Below are 26,880 nucleotides of genomic sequence, written 5' to 3' on the forward strand. Positions count from 1 at the left end.
AATAGGCATGCAGAAATAGCCAATTGTAAGTCTATTTGCCGCATGGAATATTTCTACTTATTTTTGCTCTTCCCCATATAACAGCAGTGTGTCCTGACCTCTAGCTTAAATAGGGAAAGTTGCAAACATTAATTTTTTGTTGCTTGCCAATGGAATTTCTCCAGAAATTGGCTCATTTAGTTTCTATTATTTAACTTCCTTTAGAGTGTTAAGTCAGAAAATAAAATATTATAGTTAAAATAATCAAAAATATCAATCACTTATCAATCAATGAATAAATTAATAATAAACTAATCAATAATATAATTAGAATATGAAGTAAAGTGAGAGGGAAAATGTTAGCTAGTGCACCTGATTTTTTTGTTTGTTTTACCTTTTTTTTTGTTTCAATTTGTTGGGGTTTTTTTGGGGAAAAAAAATTGGAAAAGTTCTGTTAAAATTTGTGGTATATTTTAAATTCTTGAGTTTCTTCACAGAATCCTGGAGAAATGGTTCTCTTATTTAAGGCATAGATTCTAGAGAAATGGTCCATAAACTAAACTCTGTCCTCAGTTATAGCATAGACAAATAAAGTGCAATGGTTTATTTATTCATCTAAAACTAGAGAATTTATAAATCCAAACAATTCCAGTACAGAGTAACTAAGAAACAAAAAATTAAAAAGAAAAGAAACAAGACCACCCTGGGTTGCCTTATCAATTCCGAGAATACATGACCAACTTGTTTAATTTTCAAGAGTTCGAGAATTTCTAAAACCCTTCAAAAACAAAACACATGTTTTTAAAACACTTTAATTTAAATTTTAAAAATAAAGATTTGGAGTTAAATACTAAAGTATCCCTTTGTGCTTTTATAGACTGAAATTCCTTCTGTCAGTTCGACACGCTTGCAACACGAGATTTGTGTGAACGTATTCTTGAGAAGAAGAGACTGGAGAATATATACATTTTTTGGCTGATGGAAATGATGCAGCATTTAAAATTCTATGAGAAACACCCAGTCCTGTCAGTTGCAGATGCCTAAATTAAATCAGCAATGAAAAAAAAAAAACAAAGAAAAAAACCCTAAACAAACAGTAAAGAAATTTACTCAACATCAGTGTCATGGTTTGGATTTTGTTTTTCCCCCAGAGGCTAAGAAAAGTGGTAGACCCCAAGGGGTGGAAACCCCTGGAAGTTTTGAAATTCTGCCCAATGGGCGCTCCTGCAAAAATGTCAACATCCCACAAGCTCACCGGAAGAGATGAGTTGTAGTTTTTTGGTTGCAGGAGAGGTGGCCATGTTGTGAGCCATGAGGAAGGGGCTCTGAGCCCCTTGGGCCCTCTGGGCCCTCCCAGCCCCTGGCTGGGGGGCTGCAGGGACCTGGAACAGCATAAAGCTGGGCTAGGTGTCTGTAGTTATGCCAGGAGATGTTTTCTCCATGGGCGCAGAGCAGCAGCCGGCACTGACCAGAGAAACGGTGGCAGAGAGCCAGAGATAAGAACCTGAAGCAGGGGAGCAGCAGAAACAACATGCAGCACCGCAGAGAAGACTCCTGGAAAGAGAACCGAGGAGAAAGAGAACCAGCAGCCTGAGAGACAGAGTTCTGGGGGTAAGACTGTACCAGATCCCCTAAAACTCCCTTGAGACCCCTCTTGCAGAAGAGGGACATGGACTCCTATTTTGGAGAGCAGTTTTGGACATGCAGCACTGGAGAGAGAGAGGAGCTAAGAAGCTCAAAAGACGTCCCGGAGCTGGACCGGGACGGCCAGAGGAATGCAGAGGAGGTGACCTTGGCTCCCCCCCTTGCACTGCTGCCACGGTGGCAGCCTGAGAGACAGGGCACAGAGACCCTGCAAGGAGCTGAGTCTCCTGGAGATACCAGACTGTCACGAAGACCCCCCTGTGTCTTCGTGATATGACGTGGTGATACGACCTTGTCTGGGGTTACGAAGCCCACGGAAGACCCCTCGGTTGGAGGCGATGGGGCCGAGAGAGGTTGGATACCTCCCTCGTGAGTGCTGACAGAAAGCCAGCCACAGCTGCTGCATGCATGAGATGAGGAGAAACCTGCTGCATTAGAAGATCCTGCTGCTTAAGGACTGGAAGGGATCTGTCCTTCTTTCCCTCCTGGACTTTTATTTGGAGGGGAGAAGAGATCTGGTCCATTGTAAATACATATGTCATGGTAGAGATAGTTGTGATCATGTGTATAATGTGATATGGTATTTATTTGTACAGTCATTGTAATATATTCCCTTTCCCCCACTTTGAGTCTGGTGTGTCTTGTCTGGAAAAACCCATCTCACATTAGGTTGAGATGTGAGAGGGGGAATGGAGCTAGGGAATTGGATTTTGGGGCTATCTCAAACCATGACAATCAGTTAAAATGAAGCATGAATAATGATCACAGGAGATCTCAGGGAAAAAAAAAAGAACTTGATCAAAGCTCCATGTTTTTCCAGGTGACAAATACTTCAAGAACTGAAAAGATAATTAGATCTCAAAAGGAAATTAATCTGTTTTTGTGCTGTTATGGAATGGATTTTCTGTTTGCCAGTTTTAATATGGTTTCTGTGATGGGTGGACCCTGGATGGACACCAGGTGCCCATCAAAGATGCTCTATCCCATCTAAGGAGGTGAAAAATATAAAGAAAGACTCAAGAGTTGAGTAAGGGGCAGGGAGAGATCACTCATCAGTTGTTGTCTGACCAAACAGACTCTACTCAGGGAAAATAGTTTCATTTATTACTTTTGAGTTGATTAAAATCAAATGGTACATTTCTCTCACATAATTAAAACATTCTTTGGGTTAGTATCATTTTTTTTGACAATTATCATAACTTATAGTCCTTTAAAACAAGGATTAAAATGCCAGTAGTTCCCTCTAAAATGTAGCATTGCAATTATTCTCCATTACAGTTCTAAATAACTGTCAAAATTATAAATTTACATATATACTAAGACAGATGGAGGAAACAAGACTAAGGTGGGTGGGTACAGAATCAAATGCAGCCATAGCAAGCCAAAGATATCTGCTGTACTGATTCCAACAAGAACTATATGTCAGTAGGTCTTTCTCTGCTCAGCTTGCTCAAATTTTTGGTAGGTCTGAGTATCAGTATCCAAATCAGGACAAGGATGCACAGAAAATACAGTGAATATATAAAACTAGTATCTATAGAATTTTCCTGTCAGAAATAGAGTGTCGGGTCTATGAAGGAGAGACTATAAATCCAGACATGTTTCACATTTTAGACTGTTGTTTAGACTGTGAATGTCTTGTGACTTCTATATTTGTATAATGATTAGGAGAATGAGGACCAAACTCACCTGAGTGGGGCTACACAAAAACTTTCAGGCTTAGGAGCATCTAACTTTGGGTGTACTTCAAGTCCAGCACTTTCCACACTGAAATCAGCTCTAAACAAGCACTGGCACATCACACCTTTGTGAATATGAAAAAAACCCAACAACACAAACCCCAAAAATGTGTATGCTGTTGGGCAGGCCATGGAGAGCCATGACAAACTCTGGCACCAATGCTGGTGGAAATATCTTGGGAATCAAGAGTGTGAAATTAAGAGTTACCCTACAAAGTGCTCCCACACGTTTGCACAGAAGTAGGATTTAGGAATTCAGTTTATTAATCACAGTAATGAACACAGTACAGCCAATAGAATAACAAATGTATCTCCTTGATCAAGCAGTAGGAAAAAACAACACAGAGCAAATGCAAAGCGTTTATATATTCATATAATAGTTACACATACCAGTTAGCAATAAAATATATCGATTTCAATACATGTGTGTAGATGTCTGTTTCTGTAGATAGATAGATTGATAGATACGTGGATAGATAGATACACAGAGGCATACATAGAGCCCAGGTGGTGTTTATTGCTATAGTTTGAGCCCCTCATAAATATTAATGAATTTATCTTCAAAATACCCTTAGGAAGCAGAGAATTATTATTATAATATAAAAAGAAGAAATGTAATACATTGAAGCATGACATAAAGAGTAGAAAAGAATAAATAGTACAAAAAAATCAGAAGAGGTAACCAGGAAAAAAAGAATTTCCAGAGAGATTAAGATTAAAACCAGAAATTTTTAAAGTGAGGTAAATGCACTTTACAAAGCACTAGACCTCTGAAGAAAATGGGAAAGACATTTGTTGATTGTGAGGAGTCTTTGCGATGTTTAATATCCTATGCACAGCTCTTAGCATTTCAGCATTGTCCAGTGTATGCAGCTTCAGTATATTTTCTTGCAAGCATGTCATAAACTTTAAGTGCTGGTAAGAAACACGTGAGTAAATATTTGCTATAGTATCAAGCTTATATGTTCACTCTTTCACAGCACAAAGATGCTGTAAATCTGGGAACTGAGAGTCACCTATCCAGAAGTTCTCATCTTGCTTGAAACTTCATACCCCCCTACACCATTCCAAAACCTGCATGTTTTAATCAAAAGTCTAAGTAATTAGAAACTGAAGTTAGCTTAAGAAATAAATTAAAATCCCTGAATAATATTTATGATCTAGAGAAATTTTAGAGGTACCTCAAAATATCTGAATTGTTTCAGAAAAATTTTCTTGATATGAATATTACTTTGATTAGTTTGTATACAGGATTCTGTTGAATTTATTTCTGGTGTGAGGATTTTCTAGTCCCTGAACCCCTTTACTCTGATAACAAGATTCAAGACACTTCTAATTATATACTTTTCAGCATGGTTCTCTGTCTGAAAGAACTTGTACAAAAAAACCCAAACCCAAGCACTTTTCCATACTTGTAACAGTCCAGGTTAGTTCTTCAATTTTCACTTCCCATCTAGGTCATTTACATAAACCTGTAATTTTAAACCTATATCCAGACATTTTAAGAATTTATGGAGATACACTTGCAGAGATATTTTACTCATATTATTTATCACACATACTTCTAAAAACAGAGTAACTTCACTGAGACATTTTTTGGGGGACCTTATAGTTGTTTTACTTCTGTTCCCTCCCCAGTATAGAAGGTGGATTTTCAGATTCTTTGTTGTGATGTTGCCAAAATCAACAGTAAAAGGAGCTCTGAATTTATTTTCACAGAAGTTAATTATTTAAGTGTGAATTGGGTAATAGATATTTTCCTGTGTAGTTTTAGATGTGGTTTATATTAATTTGTAATACACTTTATGTTGTCCTACTTAAGTCTAAATCGGCTATTGCCATATATCTGGAACAAACTCTTTCTGAACTGAATTTCTGGTAGACTGGCATTCACCTTGTCACTCATATATAAAGAGAAATAGAAAGAAAACTTTACACCTTGTTAAAAAGAGATTAGAGCGAAAAACAGTACAGAGGTTCTCCAGGCAAGACAGAGGTGGTTGTTATTCCAGAGAGCTGAGTATCAAGACTATACTTCCTGTCATATAATTTAGTATAATTTGCAAGCCTTTTGTGTTTCTAACCCAGTCTTATTTACAGGTATGCTGAGCAGTAATTTAATTTCTTTCCACTTTTTTTTTTTAGCTTTTTCTTTTGTAGCAGTGAAATATGAATTCCTAAATCCGGTTCTAACAGTTTTGGGGTGAGGGAGCAGGTGAGGACTATTTAGCAAGGAAGGCAGCAAGGAAAGTTAAAGTTTGTATAAATTAGATTAATACATACTACAAATATACAAATAATGGAAAAATAATACAAAAAAAATAATGCAAAGTAATATAAAGAATATTAAAAAAACATAGCAATATAAATACTCACTCATGGTTAGGCTTTGTGAACAAAGATTTGAGAAGGACTCTACTCATGCTTGTTGCAAATGAACTGATGGCTAAAAAGGCCAATGCGACACAGGCATGTCCGGTTGCAAAAGGCACAGAGAAAATCTCCTTAGGTGGTATTGGCAAGACACAGTTCTTTCTGCGTTCTCTTTTCTCCTCAAGAATGATTTTGAGTGTGTTCGCAAAAGAAGCAGCGGCGTTATGAATAGTTTGTCTCCATGTCTCCCGACTGGAGGCCAGAGTAGACCAGTTATGTTGATCAACATGGCCAAGGCTGAGATGTTGCCTCAGGGAGTCCTTGTATCTCTTCTTCGTGTCTCCTCTCTTGTGGGAGCCAGTGGCAAGTTCACCATAGAGCAAGATCTTAGGGAGGCAGTGGTCCTTCATCCTGGAGACGTGCCCTGCCCAACACAGCTGTGTTCTCAGTAACATAGCCTCAATACTCGTAACTGCTGCCTGTTCAAGAACAGAGGTATTAGTCATGTAGTCAGTCCAGTGGATGTTTAGGATTGTACGGAGACAGTGTTGATGGAAGCGTTCTAAGAGTCACAGGTGTTGGTGGTAAATGACCCATGATTCAGACCCATATAAAAGAGTAGACAGTACAATGGCTCTGTAAACATTGATCTTTGTACTTTTCTTCAGGTGTTTATTACACCAAACTCTTTTATGGAGTTTTCCGAAAGCTCTCTATGCCTTTGCTAACCTGTTGTCTATCTCTTCGTCAGTCTTACCATCCGAGGAGATGATGCTTCCCAGATAATTAAACTGCTGGACTGATTTGAGCTCTAATTCGCCAATGGTGATATGGGGATGATGGAAGACTTCCTGAGGTGCAGGTTGGTAGAAAACTTCTGTCTTCTTTAAGCTGACTTCCAGACCAAAAAGCTCAGCAGCCTTTGCAAAGCAGGATGTTAAACACTGCAGAGCTGCTTCTGTGTGGGCAATGAGGGCAGCATCATCAGAAAAAGCAGCTCACAGGCAAGATGATTTAAGGTCTTAGTGTGGGCCTTCAGTCGCCTTAGGGTGAATAGGCTTCAATCAGTACGATATCAGATGTAGATACAGTGTCCTAGTTAGGACAGCTGAGACCAGTTCATCATGGTATGGGTGTAACCCAAAACTGTGTATTCTATAGCCTTCCATGCCATTTCCCAGAAATTGTTAGCAGTAGAGGCCTGTAGATGTTCCTGTCCTCATACCCTTTTATGGAATTCCCCGCTCTGAGGGAAGGACTGAGCATTCCTGCCTGAACTGGAGAATATATAAACTTGGAGTTTTGGAACCTTTTTACCACTCATGTGATCCAGAGGAAGACTGCAGCTCATCGCTCTCAACCAGACTGCAGCTCATCACCCTCAACTGGACTGCAGTCACCACTTTTGACCAGACTGCAACAGCTCTCGCACCAGCAGGTTTTTCTCCCCTCTCCCTTTACTTTGGACTGGGGGCAGGGGGGGGCAAGAAACACCCCTTTGTTCATGCCCCAGGGTGCTGGGTTATACATTTGGGTTTTGTGGGTTAAAACCAAATTGCTTGTCTGTATAATCGTACTTATTGTATTATTTTATTAAATTGTTATTCTGATTTACAATCTCTCTTTTGAGTTGAGTTCATTTCCCCGGCTGGTTAACTTTTAAACCAGCACGTACCGTTTTCTTCATCAAGGTCTGCCTTGGCCCTTTGGAGCATCATGATGAAGAAGATTGTGAATAGAGTTGATGCAAGAACGCAACCTTGTTTCACACCACTGGTTATTAGAAAAGGCTCAGAAAGTGCATTGCCATATCTGAGTTGGCCGTGCTGATTCTCATGAAGCAAAATGATCATTTTGAGGAACTTGGGGGGGACATCCTAAACGTTCCAAAATCTGCCACAGACCTTTTCTGCTCACAATATCAAAAGCTTTGGTGAAATCAACAAAAGTTACATAGAGTCCTTTGTTCTGTTCCCTACACTTCTGCTGCAGTTGTCTGAGAACAAATACCATGTCTGTGGTACTCCTATTGGCTCTGAAACCACATTGGCTTTCAGGTAGAAGTTCTTCCACAATAGCAGGTGTTAATCTGTTCAAAAGTATTCTTGCCAGGATTTTACCAGCAATGGAAAGCAGAGTAATACCACGGTAATTTGAACAGTCTGATTTATCTCCTTTCTTCTTATACAAAGTGATGATGACTGCATCTCGAAGGTCTGATGGTAGTTCACCTAGTTCCCAACAATGCACCACAAACTCATGAAATTTAGAATGGAGTACTTGGCTTCCATGCTTCTAGATTTCAAGTGGAATTCCATCAACCTCAGTTGCCTTGCCAGTTTTCACCTGCTGTATGGCCTTAAGAATTTCTCCCATAGTAGGGGCAATGTCCAATTCATTCTTCACCAGTTGTTTTGTAATGTACTGAATTGCTGAGCCTTGAACTACACAGTTAGTACTGAAGAGTCTGGAAATGTTCAGACCATTGATTCAGAATGGACATTTTATCTGTGAGAAGTATTTGACCATCTGCACTGAGTAAAGAGCTTTGAACCTGATGCGTAGGTCCATACACTGCTTTCAAAGCATCATAGAATCCTCTGTAATCACCCATATCTGTGCATAATTGAATCTTTTCTGCTAGATTGATTCAGCACTTGTTCTGGATGTCTCGAAGTTTCTGTTGGAGCTTACTGCATGCAAGACGAAAGGCTGGTTTTCTTACGTAACAAGATGGCTGAGCAAAGTGTGCTTGGTGAGCAGTTCTCTTCTTCCTCAACAGTTCCTGGATTTCTTGATTGTTTTCATCAAACCAGTCCTTGTTTTTCTTGAAGGAGAACCCTAAGGATTTTTTAGAGGACTGCAGGATGCTATTTTTACTATGTTGCCAAAGTGTTTCGGGAGAGGGATTTGTGGAATGATCTTCGAGTCTAGTTTGAAGGTTTGCCTGAAAGCTCTCTCACTGTAGCTGTTTGAAGATTGTTAACTTGGAGTCTCCTCTTTGGAATACCGCCCCTTTTAGGTTTGAACTTAAAGTGAAACTTAAGTTTACAACATACAAGGTGATGATCTGTTTGACATTCTGCACTAGGCATCACTCGAGTATGATGAACATCATGAACTTTTCTCTGTTGCACTGAAACATAGTCAATGAAGTGCCAACGCTTGGATCGAGGATGCATCCAGGTTGTCTTCAAACTATCTTTCTGTTAAAAGATAGTGTTGGTGATGGTGAGCTGCTTCTCCATACAAAACTCTAGCAAAAGATGTCCATTATCATTGCAGTTTCCAGTGCTTGCCTAATATTCCTTTCCAGGCTTCAGAGTTCTTTCCTACTCTGGTGTTGAAATCACCAAGGATTATGATCTTATCATCTGCAGAAACCTTTTGGGTAAGGCGGCGCAGATCAGTGTAGAATTTATCTTTTTGGCAGTGTCAACTTGGAGAGTTGGGGCATATATACTAAAGAGAACAACATGTTGCTTGTTGTGTAGTGGGAGGTGTAAGGAGATAATACGATCAGAATGACCTGTTGGCAAATTTTCAAGTTTAGAGACAATAAAGTTTTTAAACGTAAAGCCAGCTCCTGAAAGATGACTTTCAGTTCTAGGTTTACTTGACCAATAGAGTGTATAACCAGCACCATGTTCTCTAAGGCTCCTTCCTCATGGAGACAAACTTCACTGAGAGCAGCAATGTCAAGGTTAAGTCATGACAGTTTGTGAACAATTAGAGCAGAATGACACTCAGGACATCCACTATCCACAGTATCAAGCATGGTTCTGATGTTCCAGCATGTGAGTGTCAATTTGAGTACATCTTTGAAGACAGGTGTATGTCTTTGTCTCTTTATCTTTATTCGACTGCATCAGAAGAAGCCCGTTGGTCGCGGTTAACCAACTGGGTGAAGGGTGGAGATGAACTTCAGTTAGGCCACCTTTTCTAGACCCCTCTCCAAGTGGAGCAAGCAGTGCTCTCCTTGAAAAAGGCTGCTTGGTCATTCAAGATGCTGTCGAAACAGACTGTCATCTCCGGTGTCAGTCTCAAGTGACCAATGTCCTGAATCACCTGCACGCAGGGTTGGGTCTACGGCTTCCAGTGCACCTTTCACCTGCCATTTTGTCCCTCACCTGTTGCTACAGGGCTTTACAAATGTGGATTTATCCCTCGAACCTGCACAGTGGATTTTTTTAGGTGAGGCACAACATGTGCAGAACTGGTCCCACCCTTTACTCCTAAGGTTCATCTGCCAGGGCCTAGCAAGCTTGGATGGTGACAGTGAAGTCCTCAGGATGTAGGTTTAATTAGAATATCCTTCTCTTAGATGGATGGCCTTACAGGGCTAAGTAAGCTCCATCTGCCTGGGTTTGGAATTAGTGTTGTCCTTCTCCTAGGATGACTGCCAGAAGACTAGCGAGCTCATCCTGTCCATGGACATATTTTATCTGACCCTTCAGTTTTGACCTGTCTGGCATGGGAGACGCTACTGGAGACATATACCACTGCCAGCACAGCTCGCAACCTCATAAGGGCACACAAGCTTCTCCCCCACTAAAATGATGAGTGTAGAACATAAATAAATATGGTAGTCAAAGATTGTTTGTTGAAGAGGTAGAGTGACCACTCAAAGGAAAAAGCCTCCTCCTCATTGTTTCTCATCCAGCAAAATTCTGTACCAAAAAGGCAAAACAAAATTCTATATTACTGAAAGTTTTCCTTTGAAGTGATGTTGGTCTTACCCTCCTTCTCCAAGCAGCTTGCCCCCACTGCTCCCTGGCATTTTGCAGTTCCATCTTCCTCATATTTGGTAAAATCCATCTCCTAAATGGATTATACTCCGTTTGGTGGAAAAGAACTGTGACACACTTAAGCATTTTTAATTTACAGAAAGGAGAGGCTGGAACAGCTTAGGCCGTCTGGGCATTATTTGAAATGGCACTTTATTGTGTGAAATATCCTCACCTTTAATGAAATTTTCTCTGTAAAGGGCCTGCTTCTGAGGGAATTTAAAATTAGCAAATAATACCAGCTCTTGAGCTATAAAAGCAACAAAAGATTAGATTTAGATTAGATATTAGGAAAAAGTGAGAGTGGTGAGGCCCTGGCACAGGTTGCCCAGAGAAGCGGTGGCTGCCCCATCTCCAGAAGTGTCCAAGGCCAGGTTGGACAGGGCTTGGAGCAACCTGGGATAGTGGAAGGTGTCCCTGTCCACATCAGTGCCCATTCTATGATTCCACAATTTTATGATTATTTAATAAATATATCTACATAAACCTGAGCTCTTTTTGCCCAGTAACCAACCACAAATGAACTGGCTCAAGTTTTTCCAAATAAATTATATTTTGTTATGAAAATAATGTATTTTTGTAAGTCCCTTCTATATGAACTGATAAAGTACTTAATTGTAATAATAATTCTAATAGCTACTAATATTTAGGCTACTTTTTTTCACACCCAATGCTTACCACAATTAAAAACCTGTAAGTCACAGATATTTAAAGCTTGTGCTTACAATCCTGTGTTCCTTCCTTGTGAGAGATTTATGAGATTCATGAGAAACAAAAAGGAAAATATCTGTACATTTCATGTTCTGGGGGACTTATTTTGCATGATAACACAGTCCTGTTGCTTTAGACCAATGTAGACAGGAAATATAATTTCTTCCTTTTTATTATATCAGCATCCTAAATACCATATTTTCTCAAAACCCCAGTGAGGACATTTAACCTCATAAAAACTGCTTTCCTGTGATGTCCTAATGGTCCTGAACCAGCACTGTATTATCCCTGTCCAGGGCAAATTTTACTTGCTGTCTCTAACCTTTCCTTACCAAATGCCAGAAATGGCTCCATTAGATCAAATTCTGAACTAGGGGTGTGAACTGGGCACAGATAACTTCAAGTTATCTCTATTATCTTCAAGTTGTGATGAACTACACAACTTCAATAGATTGTTGTGGTGGGGGGAAAAAGTTTTCCCCCTGAAGTTATAAAATGGTAAAACCCCAGGGGGTGGTGACCCTCGAAGTTTTGAGGTTTTACCCAATGAGCGTTTCTGCAAAATATAAACATATTACAAGCAGAACAGAAGAGAAAGTTAGTTGTAGTTGTTGTTGAAGAAGTAGCCATGTTGTGAAAGCCACGAGGAAGGGGCTCGGAGGCCCTTGGGACCTCTGGGCCCCCCCCTAGCCTCAGCTGGGAGCTACAGAGACTTGAAACAGCGGAAGGCTAGGCTAAGTACCTGCGGCTGAAAGCTAAAGAAGTTTTCTCCACCGTGAGTGAGCAGAGACAGAGCAGCAGCAGAAGCAGCATCCAGAGATTGTGGCTGAGAGCCAAGAGATAACTGAAGAAGTAGCAACAAACATGCAGCCAAGGAAGACACAGAGTTGTCTGAGAGAGCCAAGAGAGAACCAGCAACAGAGAGAGCACAACTAAGCTCTACAGAGACAGAGCTGGGGTAAGAAAATGAACCAAAAACCCCAAACTCCTTTTGTGACCTTTCCGAAGTGGAAAGGATGGACTCCTACTGAACTGAAGTCCTAAAACTGCAGCATCACTGCAGAAAGGAGCTGAAAAGCTCAGGTGTCCTGGAAAGCAGGACCGGGACGATTAAAGAAATGCAGAGGGGGTGACCTTGGCCCCCCTCGCCGCTGCTACCAAGCTGGCAGCCTGAGATCAGAGCACAGGAGCTCTGGTAGAACTCTTGAGGCAAAGGCCTTCAACTGAAAGCTGCCTGAGATGTTCTGACTCAGGGGTGAATCCCCTGAGGAAGGGACCTTCATGGGGGTCTTACACCCCATGATATGACCGTGGTGAAGCGAGTTTTGTCCCTGCTACGCAGTCCACAGAAGAGAAGACCCTCGCTTGAAGACGACGGGTCGAGGGGCTTGGATACCCCTCGTGTGTACTGGCAGAGATTCAGCTACAGATGCTACATGAGAGGAAGAGAGCCTGCTGCCTTAGAGACTGCTGCTCTGAGAGTGGAAAAGATCATTTCCTTCTTCCCTCCTGGATTTTATTTGGAGGGGAGAAGAGATTTGATCCATTGTAAATACTTTTATGTCATGGTAGAGATAGCTAAGATTGTATATAATGTATTGTAGTATTTATTTGTGCAGTCACTGTAATATATTCCCTTTCCTCCATTCTGAGTCTCGTGTGGTGTCTGGTAAACCCATCTCACATTTGGGTTGAGATGTGGGAGGGGGTTTGGACTAGGGAATTGGATTTTTTTGAGGCTCTCAAACCATGACAATTGTGAATATTGTGTAAAGCATTAGGGGAGTAAATAATACACCAATAAGTTATAAATGCAAATTGCATTATCAAAGAGAAAAAAAAAAGAAGAAAAAAAAAGAGGAAATATTTTTGCAATTAGTTACAGACATTATTATGTCACTTTTGAAAACAACATGACTTAATCATTGTCATATTCTCATTAGCCCTAAAGACAGCCAAGGAAGAAGGTGGGGATTCATGCTCTGTGTCAAGGAGAACTTTGAATGTATAGAAGTCAACTGGGAAAGCCCCATCAAATGACTCTGGGCAAACATCAGAGGATTCATTTACTATAGAGATCTTACAGTAGGCTCTTGGCTCTGACCTCCAAACCAAGACAACAAAGCCAAGAATCATTTGCACCATTTAAGTAACAAGTTGGGTCACCAGAATGTGGTTCTTGCGGATGACTTCAGCTAGAGACATTTGTTGGAAGAACGGTTCAGCAGCTCACATGAATTTAAATGCAAGTATCTCTATTTATTAACAAAGTCTCAGAGTTTCCTTTTAAAGAGTGGTTATTTTTTGAACTTACAGCTCAAACAATTTAAAAGGAAACAATAAAGTGGAAAATAAATGGGATATAATAAAATTTGAAAGTATGAAGATTCTTTACTGTAGAATATATATTCCCTATACTTCCAAATTGAAAATAAAATTAAAAAAACCCCTGAAATAAATGAATATTTGAAATCTGTGTTTGTATGTTGTTTCCATGTCATAATATTAACAGAGGAGCCAGACATAATTACTGAATTCCTGACAGTCATTTCCATTTAGTAGGTACATCACATCAACTTCTCGGAAGAGGTAACATAAATAAATAAACCCTGAAATATGCAAACAATTCTACTTCATAAATTTAGGGACTCTGATTGACCTATTCAATAGCTGAATTATCTATTATAGTTTCAGTAGATATGCACAGGGTGGGGTCTTCCCTGTGATCAGTATGGAAAAGGTCTGCCCTGCTCAGGGCTCTTTCTATGTAATTTTGGTAACTGATGCATTTGTTGACATTGGAAGCAAACTCTCCATAAACCAGCATATCTACGTAGATAGATATCTTAAGATATTAGTATGAATTAGCCATAATAACATTCATAACCTTAAAATAAATTTTTGATGATGCCATTAAATATGAAGAGTAATGAATAAACTATTTTGGATTTAGTCTGCATCTGTAGCACTATGAAGTAGACATTCTATCTGGGTCTTATACATTGTCCTATAAGTTGTTGTTAAATTCCTCACTTCGAGTATATGCTACCTGGAATTGTTAACTAAAAATATTCCACCTTGTGTGACAGTGTTTGCACCCCAGGACTAGATAATTACAACATTTTAACCTAGAGGTGAATGACAAATAATGAATATTGTACTTTTAGTTCAAGCTGTTGGACAGATAATAATTTCTGACATGATTTGTAAGGCCTGAAGGATTTGTGACTATTTCCATAAACAGCCCAAGGCAAACTAAAATGTACACCTATAAAGCAAGCTGTGCTTCTCATATTTCCAGAGTATTAAAGATTATTTTGACAACTCTATCTCTCTTGTCATCCCTTAATGACAGTCCATTCTGTCTGGGAAGGGCATGTTCACTCCTCCCTACCTTGAGGTCCCTTTGGCATCTTGTTAGACAGGACAAAGCTACTGGAAAGGATTTTGAGGGGGATAAGGACACGAATTCAGCATATTGCTAAAAATCTATAGCCTGGAGTGGTCCCTTCTGATTCCATTCCAGTGGGAGCTGCAGGGAATGGAAAAGATCTGTGCATCCATGTGTGTAGTGCATCAGGTATGTTGATCTCTGCCATAACTCAGTATTATGTGGTGACTTTCCTACCTGTTCTCACTCTTTGGAGGGAGTTACAGTCTCAGCTCACAGAGGCTCAATCCTGAATAAAGGGCTATTTTTGTTATCTTACGTATAAAATAAAGTGGGTTTTTTGCATTCTATCACAATGAATGGGAAAAAAGTGTCTTATGTCTAGAAATATATAGATTTGTTGATTTTAATGCACATCACTAAAATAATTGATATTACATCCTCTTTATATAGGAGTAAAAGTAGTAAAATGTCTGCATTTTTAAAGATTTGACTGATGATATAATACATTTATTAGATATGCCACCTTTAGCACTAAGAAGAATTAAATAAAGAAGAATAAATTTAGTTATTATTAAAATAATAATACTTTATTATTTTAGTTTTCTGCCTGGGACCTTATAAGAGATGAAGATATTTAATTCCCACTGTCACATGTGAAGGCCTTAATTTATCCATAAAACTTTAAATTACTGAATTCTTTTAGATAATTTTTTCCAACTATTTACTGACATTATATTTTGATACAAGGAGAAGATATTATCATTCTCCATGAGGTCAACTAGCTTTACGTAAGAATGTTGCAAAAATAGGTGCATATGAGCAAATTTAGTTACTTAGTTTTGCAATGAGGAGGATAGAATTGTAACTGAATAGCCATTATTATAGTCAGTAGTAATCTCAAAAAAAGATATTCTGTCATTCAAACACAAGCTGTGGGGTTATTCTGGGATCATATGTTTGAGATACTTGGGTCAGAGTGGTAAATTAATACAGGGAATATTCTATGATTATATATTTGAAATATGTGGGTCAGAAGGGTAAATTGATACAGGGAAAGCACAGTTACTTTATAAAATGAAGAGAATGACATTAATATTTTTGAAATATGATTATCAGAGTGTCCAATATCCTCTAAAATCTTGTAAGAATTTGTATTCTGTTTGTGATTTAGAAAACCAGATATATCAAAGGGTGACATTCCAAGTTCTCCTTTTCTCCATTGGTTTAGAGATACACAGATGTGTAGAGAAAGATTATTAATATATTTTTAAATATTGTATTTTTTGGATATTATACTTTGCAACATTTTTGAACCAGCTGAGGCTTACAGCTGATGAGACATAATGATGCTGGTCAAGTTGGCAAATATCAGATAATATAAAAAGCTTTTTATTTTCAGTTTGATTCCTCTTAGTCACACATTCGTTACTGACAGATTTATGATGAACTGGACACACTGTTCAGATATCCTTGATGTTTAGCTTGTTAGCAAGTCTAATGGCAGTTTTCTGAGCAATGATGGAGAAACTATTTGACTTCTGTGGCTGGAGTGGACGAGACAAGGACAGGACGTTATTGGTCAGCAGTGCACATTTCAATTAAAACAGGGCCTGTCTGTATTTAACGAAGCTGCTGTGAACAACCCCACTCCAGATCCCTGAAATCCAGTCTTAGCAGCAGAGGGTGAAAAATGTGGGAATTCGGGAACCATTAAATCAGTGCTGCTGCAAAATAATTGGCCTTAAGTGGTGTTATACTGACACTTTGTTATATCAGTCAAGTGTAACAAATCTGTAATAAGAGAGTCAATGGGGACAGAGCTCCACCAAATATAGACATTTTCTTAGTTTATAACTGCTAAAGATCATCTTGCAAAGATATTTTAATCATAATTTTCTTTCTTTCTGCCTGGTTTTGAATGAGCTAGCTGCTGCTATATAATTTGTGAAGGATCACAGATATGCCAGAGAATGAAGGCGCTGTGTGGATTGTCTTCATATCAGCTATTCAACCTCCAGATTAACAATGCTCATTAGGTAAATAAATGTAATGAAGCAAGGGTAGTACAGATGGTTTGAGAGGATCCTCAGCTGGGATTCAGCAGAGATGCCTTATATTTTGAAGAGGGGCAAACTGAAGATTGAGCCTTGCTTTCATGATAGTTAATAACCTGCATTTCAATATCTAGTCCTTCTTGGTTAAAAAATAAGAACAAATCATTCAGTGTTGTAAATCCTACCATCACTGATTTCAGCAAGGGTATCCCAACACACAACCAAGACAACCTTTGCATCATGAAGGGAAGAAGTAAAGGGCTCTTTGGTGTTTCCTGAGCAAGCACATGCAAGGTATGAACCTTCCCATACATCTGATTAATGCCATTAACTCCGGATATCAGTTATGTCAGCTGATCTATTGAACACAGTCATCTTTTTGGTGACCAACCATATAGAGAAACAGAAGAATTACAGTAGCTCAGAGCATAGTATTTGGTGCCTTAAGGTAAGGAATGATAAGTCATAAAGATCTGTACACTCCAGTGTATATTTCATGGTGTTGGTAATAAATTATGCTGACTCTTGAATGACACAAGGCTTATGAGTGAGCCTGGTTGGTTAGAAATGCCAGAAAAACACCATTTCCTTTATTTTTCCCACTCTACATTTGTCATCTGCTGCCACAATCAAGCCTTACTGACTTGGCATATTTTTCATCTGACCATAAAATAATATTTTATGGTTAACTGTTTTTCTTTTTTTTTTAGTGCACCATGAGAGTGGGAGCAGGCCGCATATTCAAGCGGCCGCAATGTTTCAAGCATTGTTGTTTTCAACAAGACCCACCAATCTGATCTGATTGTTTTATTTATTTAACTTTGTTCCACAGTAAAGTGTGGCAACATGTGGGTGTATATCTAGGGTTTTTTCGACTCTCAATCATTTAATTTGCAATGAGGATTTCATCCCTAAGAAAATCTGATTGCTCGTGGGATGAACGTTTCTCAGAAATGAGGTTCACTAAGAAGAAAAAGCAGCAACTTGCAGGGACACAAGTCTCACTACAGACAAAGGAATAATTATTGGAGCTGGCTCTTGCAAATTAGTCAATTTATAAGATACATGATTTTCTTCATCACTCTTACCACAGAATGCGAAAACTAAACCTACACTTCTTCCTTTCTCAACACTGAGCCTTGTGTGTCCCACAGGGGAGCATTATAACTTATTTGTTTTATAATCCACAAAATTAGGGTAAGGAAGCTGAAGACCCTGGGACTGTGGAGGAATCGATTGCTTCTGTTGGTAAATTAATTTTGTGATAGCTTGTTGCTCTGGACAGATCTCTTTTTCATCCTCACTGAAGATTAGGCTCCAGAACTTTGTCACTGTCTCGTGAGATGTCACTGAACAGATGGTGCTTTCCACTGTTTTCTTGATCAGAACACAATCTGTCAAAGTGCTTACACACATGCTTAACTTAAGCACAGCAGAACTCTCATTTGTATCAGTTTCATCATCAATGCTTTAGAGATTTTTAAATAGTCCTACCAGCCATGGAAAGAGTTTCCTTAACATGTAGTATTCAGTTACCTCTAAGTTAACTAGAAAACTGATTTAAACCTTTGACAGCAAAGTAGCTGCCGTCAAAATCCCTCATTTGTGAATATACTTCAATATGGGTGACTGCAGACACTGGTAACAGGTGAACAGAATAAAGTAAGAACTGCATGAAATCATGTAGATCAAGGATAATAGCAGTCTCTCCATAAATAATGAAGTTTTTAATAAGTATGTACAAGATTTATGGTGGTTTTATGATCTTTTGCGTATGCAAAGATTGTAGAAGTGTTTGTAGTCTTTTTTAAAACTTGGGTTTCTGGCTAGAGCAAGTACCCCTTTCTTATTTCTAATTTTTTAAATTTTTTTTCTTCCCTCATACATTCAAAACTACACCCTTAAGACATCAGTTGAAACAAGCACTTTAGGGAGTGAAGCCACAGGTCTTATTACGGACCAGTAACTTCATGATACTACATACAAAGAAAATTCTCTGCTGAAACATGAAATCAGCTCCTAAAATAAAGAAGGACACATTTTATGTCATATATTTTCATAACAATCATGAAAATTAACTAACTTCATCTCAATCTAACTTTACTTTAAAGCTTTAAAATATCAACCTTTTCTTTGCCATAATCAGTTTCAGGTATATCATATTACCTTAGAATTTAAATTATCTTCTACAACACTATTTTCCTCTTCTTCAGAATATTCCTTTTGATTACACATCTTGGAAAGCAAACTTGTGTATGATGAAAAACATACATTTAGAGCAGTAAGAAACAGTCATAGATAATGAAAAAAGAGAAGTAATTCTGCCCCAAAATTATTTTACTTTAAGGTAGAACATTTATCAGAGCATTTCTCTGCATTGGATGCCAGTTTATCCATTATTATGTATGTATTATTTTCTGGATTGTATCATTACACAGTGAGATTAGTTGTCTACTGTCCAGTGTTAGTCAGAACACCATGAAACACTGAATGTATGTACGGACAAAATATCCTGTAATACTGATGTGTTGAAATGACACCTGTGATTTTATCAAAATAAACACAATTCATGTGTTCTGTTCCAGGTCCTTCCACAATAGTTATTTCATTGTAATCTCTTAATTGTCATTTTTATCCTTCATGTTATACTCCCCATTGTGTCTTCAATCCAGTCTGTTGCCACACAAGCTTGTTGAGGTAAGGAATATGCCATTTATGTGCTTTTTCTTTACAAGCATAAAGTGTCCAGTACGTTGTAGCTCAGTAAAGGATCTCTGCAAAAAGGTGCAAATAAAATATTGCAACTGTCAGATGAAATATCTGAAGGGATTACACGCAGAAAATATGCAAAAATGCTGTTTCAGTTGCACTCACAGCCACAAACTGAAAAAGCCTGAACTACTGTAGTTCAGTCCTCATTCTTGAATATGGCATGATGTAAAATTGCCTTTAATGCGCACCTAAAGAGGACTCAGGACAGGCTCTTAGAATGATGGCATAGGATTTCAAGAAAAAGCCAATATTTTGACAATTTCTACCAATCAAATCTGACAAACACTAGATACTGTTTTTCCTAGGAGAAATTTTATACATGCTCAAATTCCTTAACACAAACGAAATTTTATCTGCATTCTCATGCTTAATGATTTTTAACAGCCAAGTGCTCCAGAAGTTTCCTTCTGTTCTCATTTTCTCAAGGTTTTCTGTACTCTCACATTAAATCCTTAAAGAACCCCTGTTGTAGATTTTCTATTTGTTTACAATTTTTAGTGGGATTTGGTTTGCTTTGGTTTGCTTGGTTTGGTTTAGTTAGGATTTTTTTTAACTCAACTCTATCAGGTGACTGCTATGTTCATACAGGAACTACATGTGTGTGCAATACCCTAACTTATTTCCGCAACTCCATGAAAAGAAGAAAATATGTTAAAATGTTCATCTTAGACTGACTGACTCTAAATTGAGATTACATGAGAATTGTCTATCAAAGGAGTATGTCTTTACTAAATATTTACCATCTCTAATTATTGAAAGAATTATTTTTGTCCAAGTAGGAACAAGTTTTAGTGGTCAATTGCCAAGATCTACTTCAAATTTCTCTGTCTAGTTTCAGTGCACATGCTCCAGGCATGGAAATGTTGAAATTTTTCACTAAAATTATTGAAGTAAGTTTACAAATGGACAGAAAGGATTATTTTTCTCTTAAATTTATTATCAGCCAACAAAAAAGCAATTACAAGGAGCAACCCTTTAGAGGATTAGGCCTTAGATTCATCATTAGTCACCCGTCTGTTGTTTTTAAGTAGGATGAAACCCTCAGCTTTTGGCCTGAATAATCATCTCATCACTCATCAGAAGGGGCTTTTACCAAGTGCCTAAAATAACATAATATTGGTAATCTGTTTTTTTTCAATTTATTTTTGCCACATAAGAGAACCACTAATAAGTATTATATCTCATTTTTGTACCAATAATTTTCAGCAAATTCAGCAAACGAGTCTTAAATTGAACCTGATGTGAGGGTAGAATCTGCTGACATGAATCCCCACAGATGAAACTTAATCTTCAAAGAGATTAAGATATATAAAAACAAAGTTATGATTGTATGTGTTGAATTTGAAAGGTCTATAAACTAGTCTTTGAGCTGGTAAAATATGATTCCAATGGAAGTCACATAAGAGGAACTGTTGTATCCATCAGGTCAGCTGCCTGTAGAGAAAAAGCTGGGACAGACCACAGGTGTTAGAAGGAAAGACAAAGTGAGAAAGATTTACAAATTATGATTCATTCAGTAGAATCTGACCAGTTAATACCAGCAGAAAGAAAAGCACTTCTAACGGAAGCTGAACTGAAAGTTGTACTTTATCTCCAGAGGCAGAACAGACCTCTCTCAAGTATTACTTTCCACCTGTGTTTAATGATATGCTGATCTATTCATGCACATGCCTGAAGATTTGACAAGTGATGCACAGCCATGGCATCAAGATATGCATTAAGCCAAACAGAGAACCTAATGTTGCTTTTCTACTATAAAATCACAAGCTAGAGCACATATTTTCTGTTTAAACCTTCCAGGTGTTGTAAAACTAAAAAATCAATTTTGGGTCTGCACTCAGAGCAGCCAGTGAATCATAGAATCAACCAGGTTGGAAAAGACCTCCAAGATCATCAAGTCCAACACTTGATCCAACACTGCCGTGGTTACTAGACCATGGCACTAAGTGCCACATCCAGTCTCATCTTAAAAACCTCCAGGGACGGAAAACCCACCACCTCTCTGGGCAGCCCATTCCAATATCTGATTACCCTCTCTGTAAAGAAATTCTTCCTAATATCCAACCTAAACCTCCCCTGGCAGAGCTTAAGACCATGCCCTCTTGCCTTACTGATAGCTGCCTGGGAGAAGAGACCAACCCCCACCTGGCTACAACCTCCTTTCAGGGAGTTGTAGAGAGTGAGGAGGTCTCCCCTGAGCCTCCTCTTCTCCAGGCTGAACAGCCCCAGTTCCCTCAGCCTCTCCTCACAGGACTTGGGCTCAAGAGAAACTTTGAGTGCACTGAATAGTTGTTAATACAGGAGATTCTGGCGATTTTTAGAATCTACTTACAGCATCAAGAGCTGGTTGAGGGAGGGTATTGTCCCACTCTGCTCTGCACGGGTGAGGCCTCACCTGGTATATTCTGTGAAGTTTTGAGCATCACATAAAAAAGACATTAAGCCATTAGAGAGTGTCCAAAGTAGACCACAAGGATGAGGAGGGTCTGAAGGGGCCTTACGAGGAGCAGTTGAGGGCACTTGGTCTGTGAAGCGGAGACAGAGGAGAAACTTCTTTGCAATTATTACTTACTCATGAGGGGAAGAGGAGGGGCACGCACTGATTTCTGCTCTGGGACCGGGGACAGGACTCAAGGGAACGGCCTGAAGTTGTGTCAGGGCAGGTTTAGGCTGGATCTCAGGAAAGGTTCTTTCCCTAGAGGGTAGATGAGCACTGAACAGGTCCCCCAGGGCAATAGTCACAGCACCAACACCGGCAGAGCTCAAGAAGTGTTTGGATAATACTCTCAGGCACATGGTGTGACCCTGTGCAAGGAACTCAGGGTGTTCTGTAATTATATGACTTTAAGGTAACACATCAGTTACCATTCCACCTCAACAGCCAAAACAATATTTCTTCCCACTAAGACTCTCTGGGGAAAGGACAGAATTACCTAATAGAGTCTTACAACTTAACGATGGATTTATCTCCTTTTAAGGAACACTGTGTTGTCAGGTTCCTTCCCTGAAGAGGTTTGTGTATGCCAAGCACAAAGGAATCACCTCTGAGGAGCGGGATCCTGTAGCTGCCACCACCTGAAGGCTAACACTTTCTTCTTGCTAAGAGTTGACAGAACTACTACATCAGAAAATTGCCACAAGGACATTGTACCATCAATGAATAAAATCCCTATACCAAGCCACATTTTAAGCAGAGTAGCTTAACCCTCCCCACTCCCAGTTATTATTTTACTGTTATCCCTCAGTTTTGCCTCAAATATATGTTCTGTAGTCAATTATAAATAAAAAGTGCCTTATAAATAATGTTTTACAGCTTAGTGCAACCAATAAACTACCATACAGAATGTTTTGATGTCTTCCAAAAATGAGCTATGACACATTGAAATGAAATCTATTTTTTCATTTCCCATCCTAAAAGTTCTCTTCTCTCACCCTTCAGTTAAACCTAAAGCATCATTTCTGTTTCTGCTGGTGATTTAGCCAGGCATATAGCCCTGGTAACACAGCTTTCTAAGTGACAATAAAACACAAATCTGAGCAATACTGACATTTCCTTACACATTATCTCTGTTATTTTGATATTGAATGTACAAACATAACACTGTTCATAAAAATGCATCTTTGCTATTTAACAGTAGGCTATATTTCTACTTTTATATCATATAATTGATCTACTCATGACCCAAACATGCAGAAAAAATAATGGGCTCTAGAGTTACTTGTGTGTGTTACTAGAGAAAGTTAAATATGCAGGATGGTAACAGTTATGCTGCTAAGATTCTCAGTGATTCTAACTGGCTGCATTTTGCATTAATCCACAGATATGTTGTGATAATAGAAACATCATAGTGTATATAGTCACACACCTGCCAGAACAACTTTTTCCCTGAATATTTGCAAGAAAATACTCCAATACTCCTGAGTGTGCTTTCTTTTTTTTTTTTTTTAACAGAATGATTTTACTATCATCTTTTGAAAATAATACTTTTTTAGCAGAATATTCTAAGTGAAAGGATTAGAAAACTCACAGGAAACAAATTCTGAATTTAGAATGTCAAGAAAACAACTCAAAAGTCAGCATAGAACAGACTTTAATCCTCTTATGATTGAAGGAAAAAATACCCTTTTTTTCCATGATAACAACTAGTAGCATACAAATTATCTGCAAATGCAGAGTAATTTTCAGAGGAGATTCTGATAAAAATTTTAAATTACTAATGAAGTTAAAAATTGTCTTGGAAATTAAATTGCCTTTATGATATAAAATTTTCTTCCCTCCTGTAAAACTCTAATGCCTTCCCCCCTTCTTCAGTTTAGAAAAATAGAATTATATGATTTCGTTATCTGACTTTTTAAAAAATATTTTTTAAAATAAAATGAGTCATACAGACATATCAAGGTCACTTTAGGTCTGAAAGGTTTTTGCAATTTTGGGAGATTCACAGCTATAATTCTATGCTCATTCAGTGTCTCCTTTTCCCGTAGACATGAGAATTTGTTTTTCTCCACTTCTCTTCCAGACATGGACATTGTATTATGATATTGTGCTCCTGATAAAATACTTCAAAGCATTTAGATCTTGCGTGGCTTTGGTTAGTTCTTTGTTTGATATGAAAAGCCTCAGAACATGTTCAAAAGCTGGATGAACAGAAAAAAACAAAACCCAGAGATAGATCTGATTCAAAGGTCATTTTTCATTGTATATTGAACTCTGGAATTATTCATGTTCTATTTCTTATTTTTAAATAGTTATGTTTGGCTCAGCATAACTCTCACATTGCCAGTTCAGAGGTTTTCTTTTGACCTCTTTTTTTTTTGTTAATTATTATTCATGGACAGAAACATTTTCATGTATTTTGCATTTTAGGACCCTTTTTTTTCCCCTAAGTTGTAAATTATAGCCAAGTAGAAGACAAATGCCCTGTGGTCTCTTTCTGTGATCATCCTAGTGTTTTATTCCTTCGTGGGGTCAATTTGAAGGGTGGCTACAGCCTAATTTACATTCACAAATACATATATTGATCCCTTTAAACTATTATACTTTGTAAGCTACCAGCACTTTCTCTTGTTTCACTTTCTACCACCTCTCTCTGCTGTAACAGGCCTACTTATCTTCTTAATATCCAGGATGAAGTTAAAAAGCCGCTCTTGCCTTGGTTAGTCAGCAGAAACAAATTACAGGACCCTACAGGGTTCCCAGATATGCCAAGAGAAGTCCAGTCCAGACAGCCTGAAAATTCTGTTTATTAAACCCCACCATCCTCTGTTCTCCATTACTTTTCTCTTCTTGGAGACACCAACAGTGCCCAGGCAGGACTGAGCTTCTCTGTGCAGGATGCTCTGCAACCTCAGGGTGAAATAGAGCCTTTGCCCTCAGAATGCAAATGCAGGAATGATCACTATTAATTTTTGGAAATAATAGAGAACCAAAATGAGATGATGCAAGGCAAAATCCCAGGGCTATTCACTGGTTTTTGTTCTCCAACTAATTATCAGCTGTATGTTTAAAGTGGACCCAGTTTTCCACTGTACCCAATGAACAATCTATTTAACTTTGGAAGATCAAGCCAAAAGGTGACTGACAAATATTCTTTGCAGAGGAAAGGGTTGTTGTTGAGGAGCCAAAACCTCAGCTCCTACCTTGCCCATAAGCCCTCTAGCCTATGTTTTGGCTCTGACTATCCTGGCGCAATCTCCAGCTCCAGGGAAGTGTCAGTTTTTTATAGTACTGCACACAAAAAGTTAAAAACTCCTGCTGTTATTGGTGCTGGACCCGGGACACCCAAATGTCTCTCTCACATCCATGGTGTGTTTGTGTAGAGAAGATAAAGTTGTCTATAGAGAAGACAAAGTTTTCCATGTGTTTTAGTATGTTACCAGAGGTTAAAGTGTGGGTGAAAAAACTTGAAACCAACCTTTTTTATTATTGTTTTATGTAGTAAAAGATTTTTTTAATCTCTAACATGAGAAAAATTGCTCTGTTGGTTTTATTCAAATGTTTATAATATAGCTTATTTCTCAATAATTTAACTTGTGCTGAAAAATGCTACAGTTTAATGGCAAAGTAAGTGTATTTTCTAGACAAGTTTCTTCCTATTAGAGAGTTTGTATTTCTGGACTTTAAATTTCAATTGAAACAGTTGTTGCTTGCTTGGTATGAAAGGAAAGGCCTAGCCGACCTTTTGAATGCCGCCTGTTATTGATCAACCACAAAGGGTTTGTATCAGATTCAGAATCTCAAAAAAAAGATTTAAAAAATACCTAGTTTGAATTGTAAATACAAGCCAAGAGTGAAAAGGTCTTTTTTTACCTAATGACATTCCAACCTTTGTAGGGATATAATTTTTACAGAAATATTTGACCAGATAGATTCTAAGAGACAACATGTAAACTTTCCTGTGATAGTTTAGAAAAGAAATCCTAGCGGACCATGAAGCTGAGGAAAGCAGATGACAACTTTCTACAACTATAGATTACAGGCATTTGTTTATTTCTATTTAGCATTTCCACTGCCGGCTGCATGCTGATGATGTGAATTGGGTGGATAGATGTTGACTAACCTGTAAACACTCTAACTGGCTTCTGAAATGTAACAAAATTGTGTACCAGGGTTTTATCCACAAATAAGTCAAGTTTTATGAACTTAATTCCTCACTATCATCTGCTGCCAAAATAAAATTATCAAAGTCTTTGTTCGTTGACACATTGTGAACAATTACAAAGTTGTTTATGAGCTCCAGTCTGGAATTTTGGGGTGAAATAGCCTCTGCTTCAAGGGTTGGCTTGTAGCATCACATTGCAGTTTGACAGTATTTTCCTTGGGAAAGTGTCTTAGGTCTGAGTACTGCAAGTTTATAGGTTTTACCTAATTTCTGTCATTTTGAGAAGCAAGTGAAAAAATCCAAAGGCTGAGGAAATTAAATATTGAGGAAACTTTCCTCACACTTTCTACTATGCAGAGTCACAGTAGAGATTCAGACAATGTGTGTCTCATATTGCCTTGTATGCACCCGGCAGTGGCTTGTATTACGTCTGCTGAGGGATCAACAGCAATCAACATTTTTGTACACACCTTGAGCTTTTTAAGGAGTCTGGTTTTGTTAGTTACGTCCCAGTGAGTTAAGAAAAATTTACCCAGTGTCCAATGAGATTAGCTCTTAAAATTAAATGCAGAGAGGCAGACTGATGGTCAGGGTGATCACATGTTCATAGGTGCAGTTAATTAGGCATCATATTTAGTTAAAAATAGCAGGTATGCATTAATATGGCAACTTAAGACAACGACAGTGGAATAAGGAGGGGAAAAATTAGCATTACAAGATTAGGCAAATTTTTCTTTCAACGTCCATCCGTCCCTCCTCCAGACTGTCTTTTCTATTTTGCCATATGCTACCTTCTATTTTCTCTTTGCTTACAGCGATGGCAAG

The 26,880-nt window shown here is 38.4% G+C and overlaps 1 protein-coding gene across 1 annotated transcript in view; it reads right to left on the reverse strand.

Annotated features, from left to right (window-relative positions):
* Positions 1–7,450: 7,450 nt before the first annotated feature.
* The window catches only part of LOC127482391 (uncharacterized), an 83,721-nt gene continuing 64,291 nt past the window's right edge, over positions 7,451–26,880 (reverse strand). Inside the window, exon 2 of the mRNA XM_051812614.1 lies at positions 7,451–7,639. Coding sequence (XP_051668574.1) covers positions 7,569–7,639 — 71 coding nt within the window. The 3' untranslated portion in view covers positions 7,451–7,568. The remainder of the gene's footprint in view (positions 7,640–26,880) is intronic.

Source organism: Manacus candei, unplaced genomic scaffold, assembly GCF_025592945.1.
Source record: "Manacus candei isolate 608988 ecotype Guabito, Panama unplaced genomic scaffold, ASM2559294v1 h1tg000087l, whole genome shotgun sequence".
NCBI lineage: Eukaryota > Metazoa > Chordata > Aves > Passeriformes > Pipridae > Manacus > Manacus candei.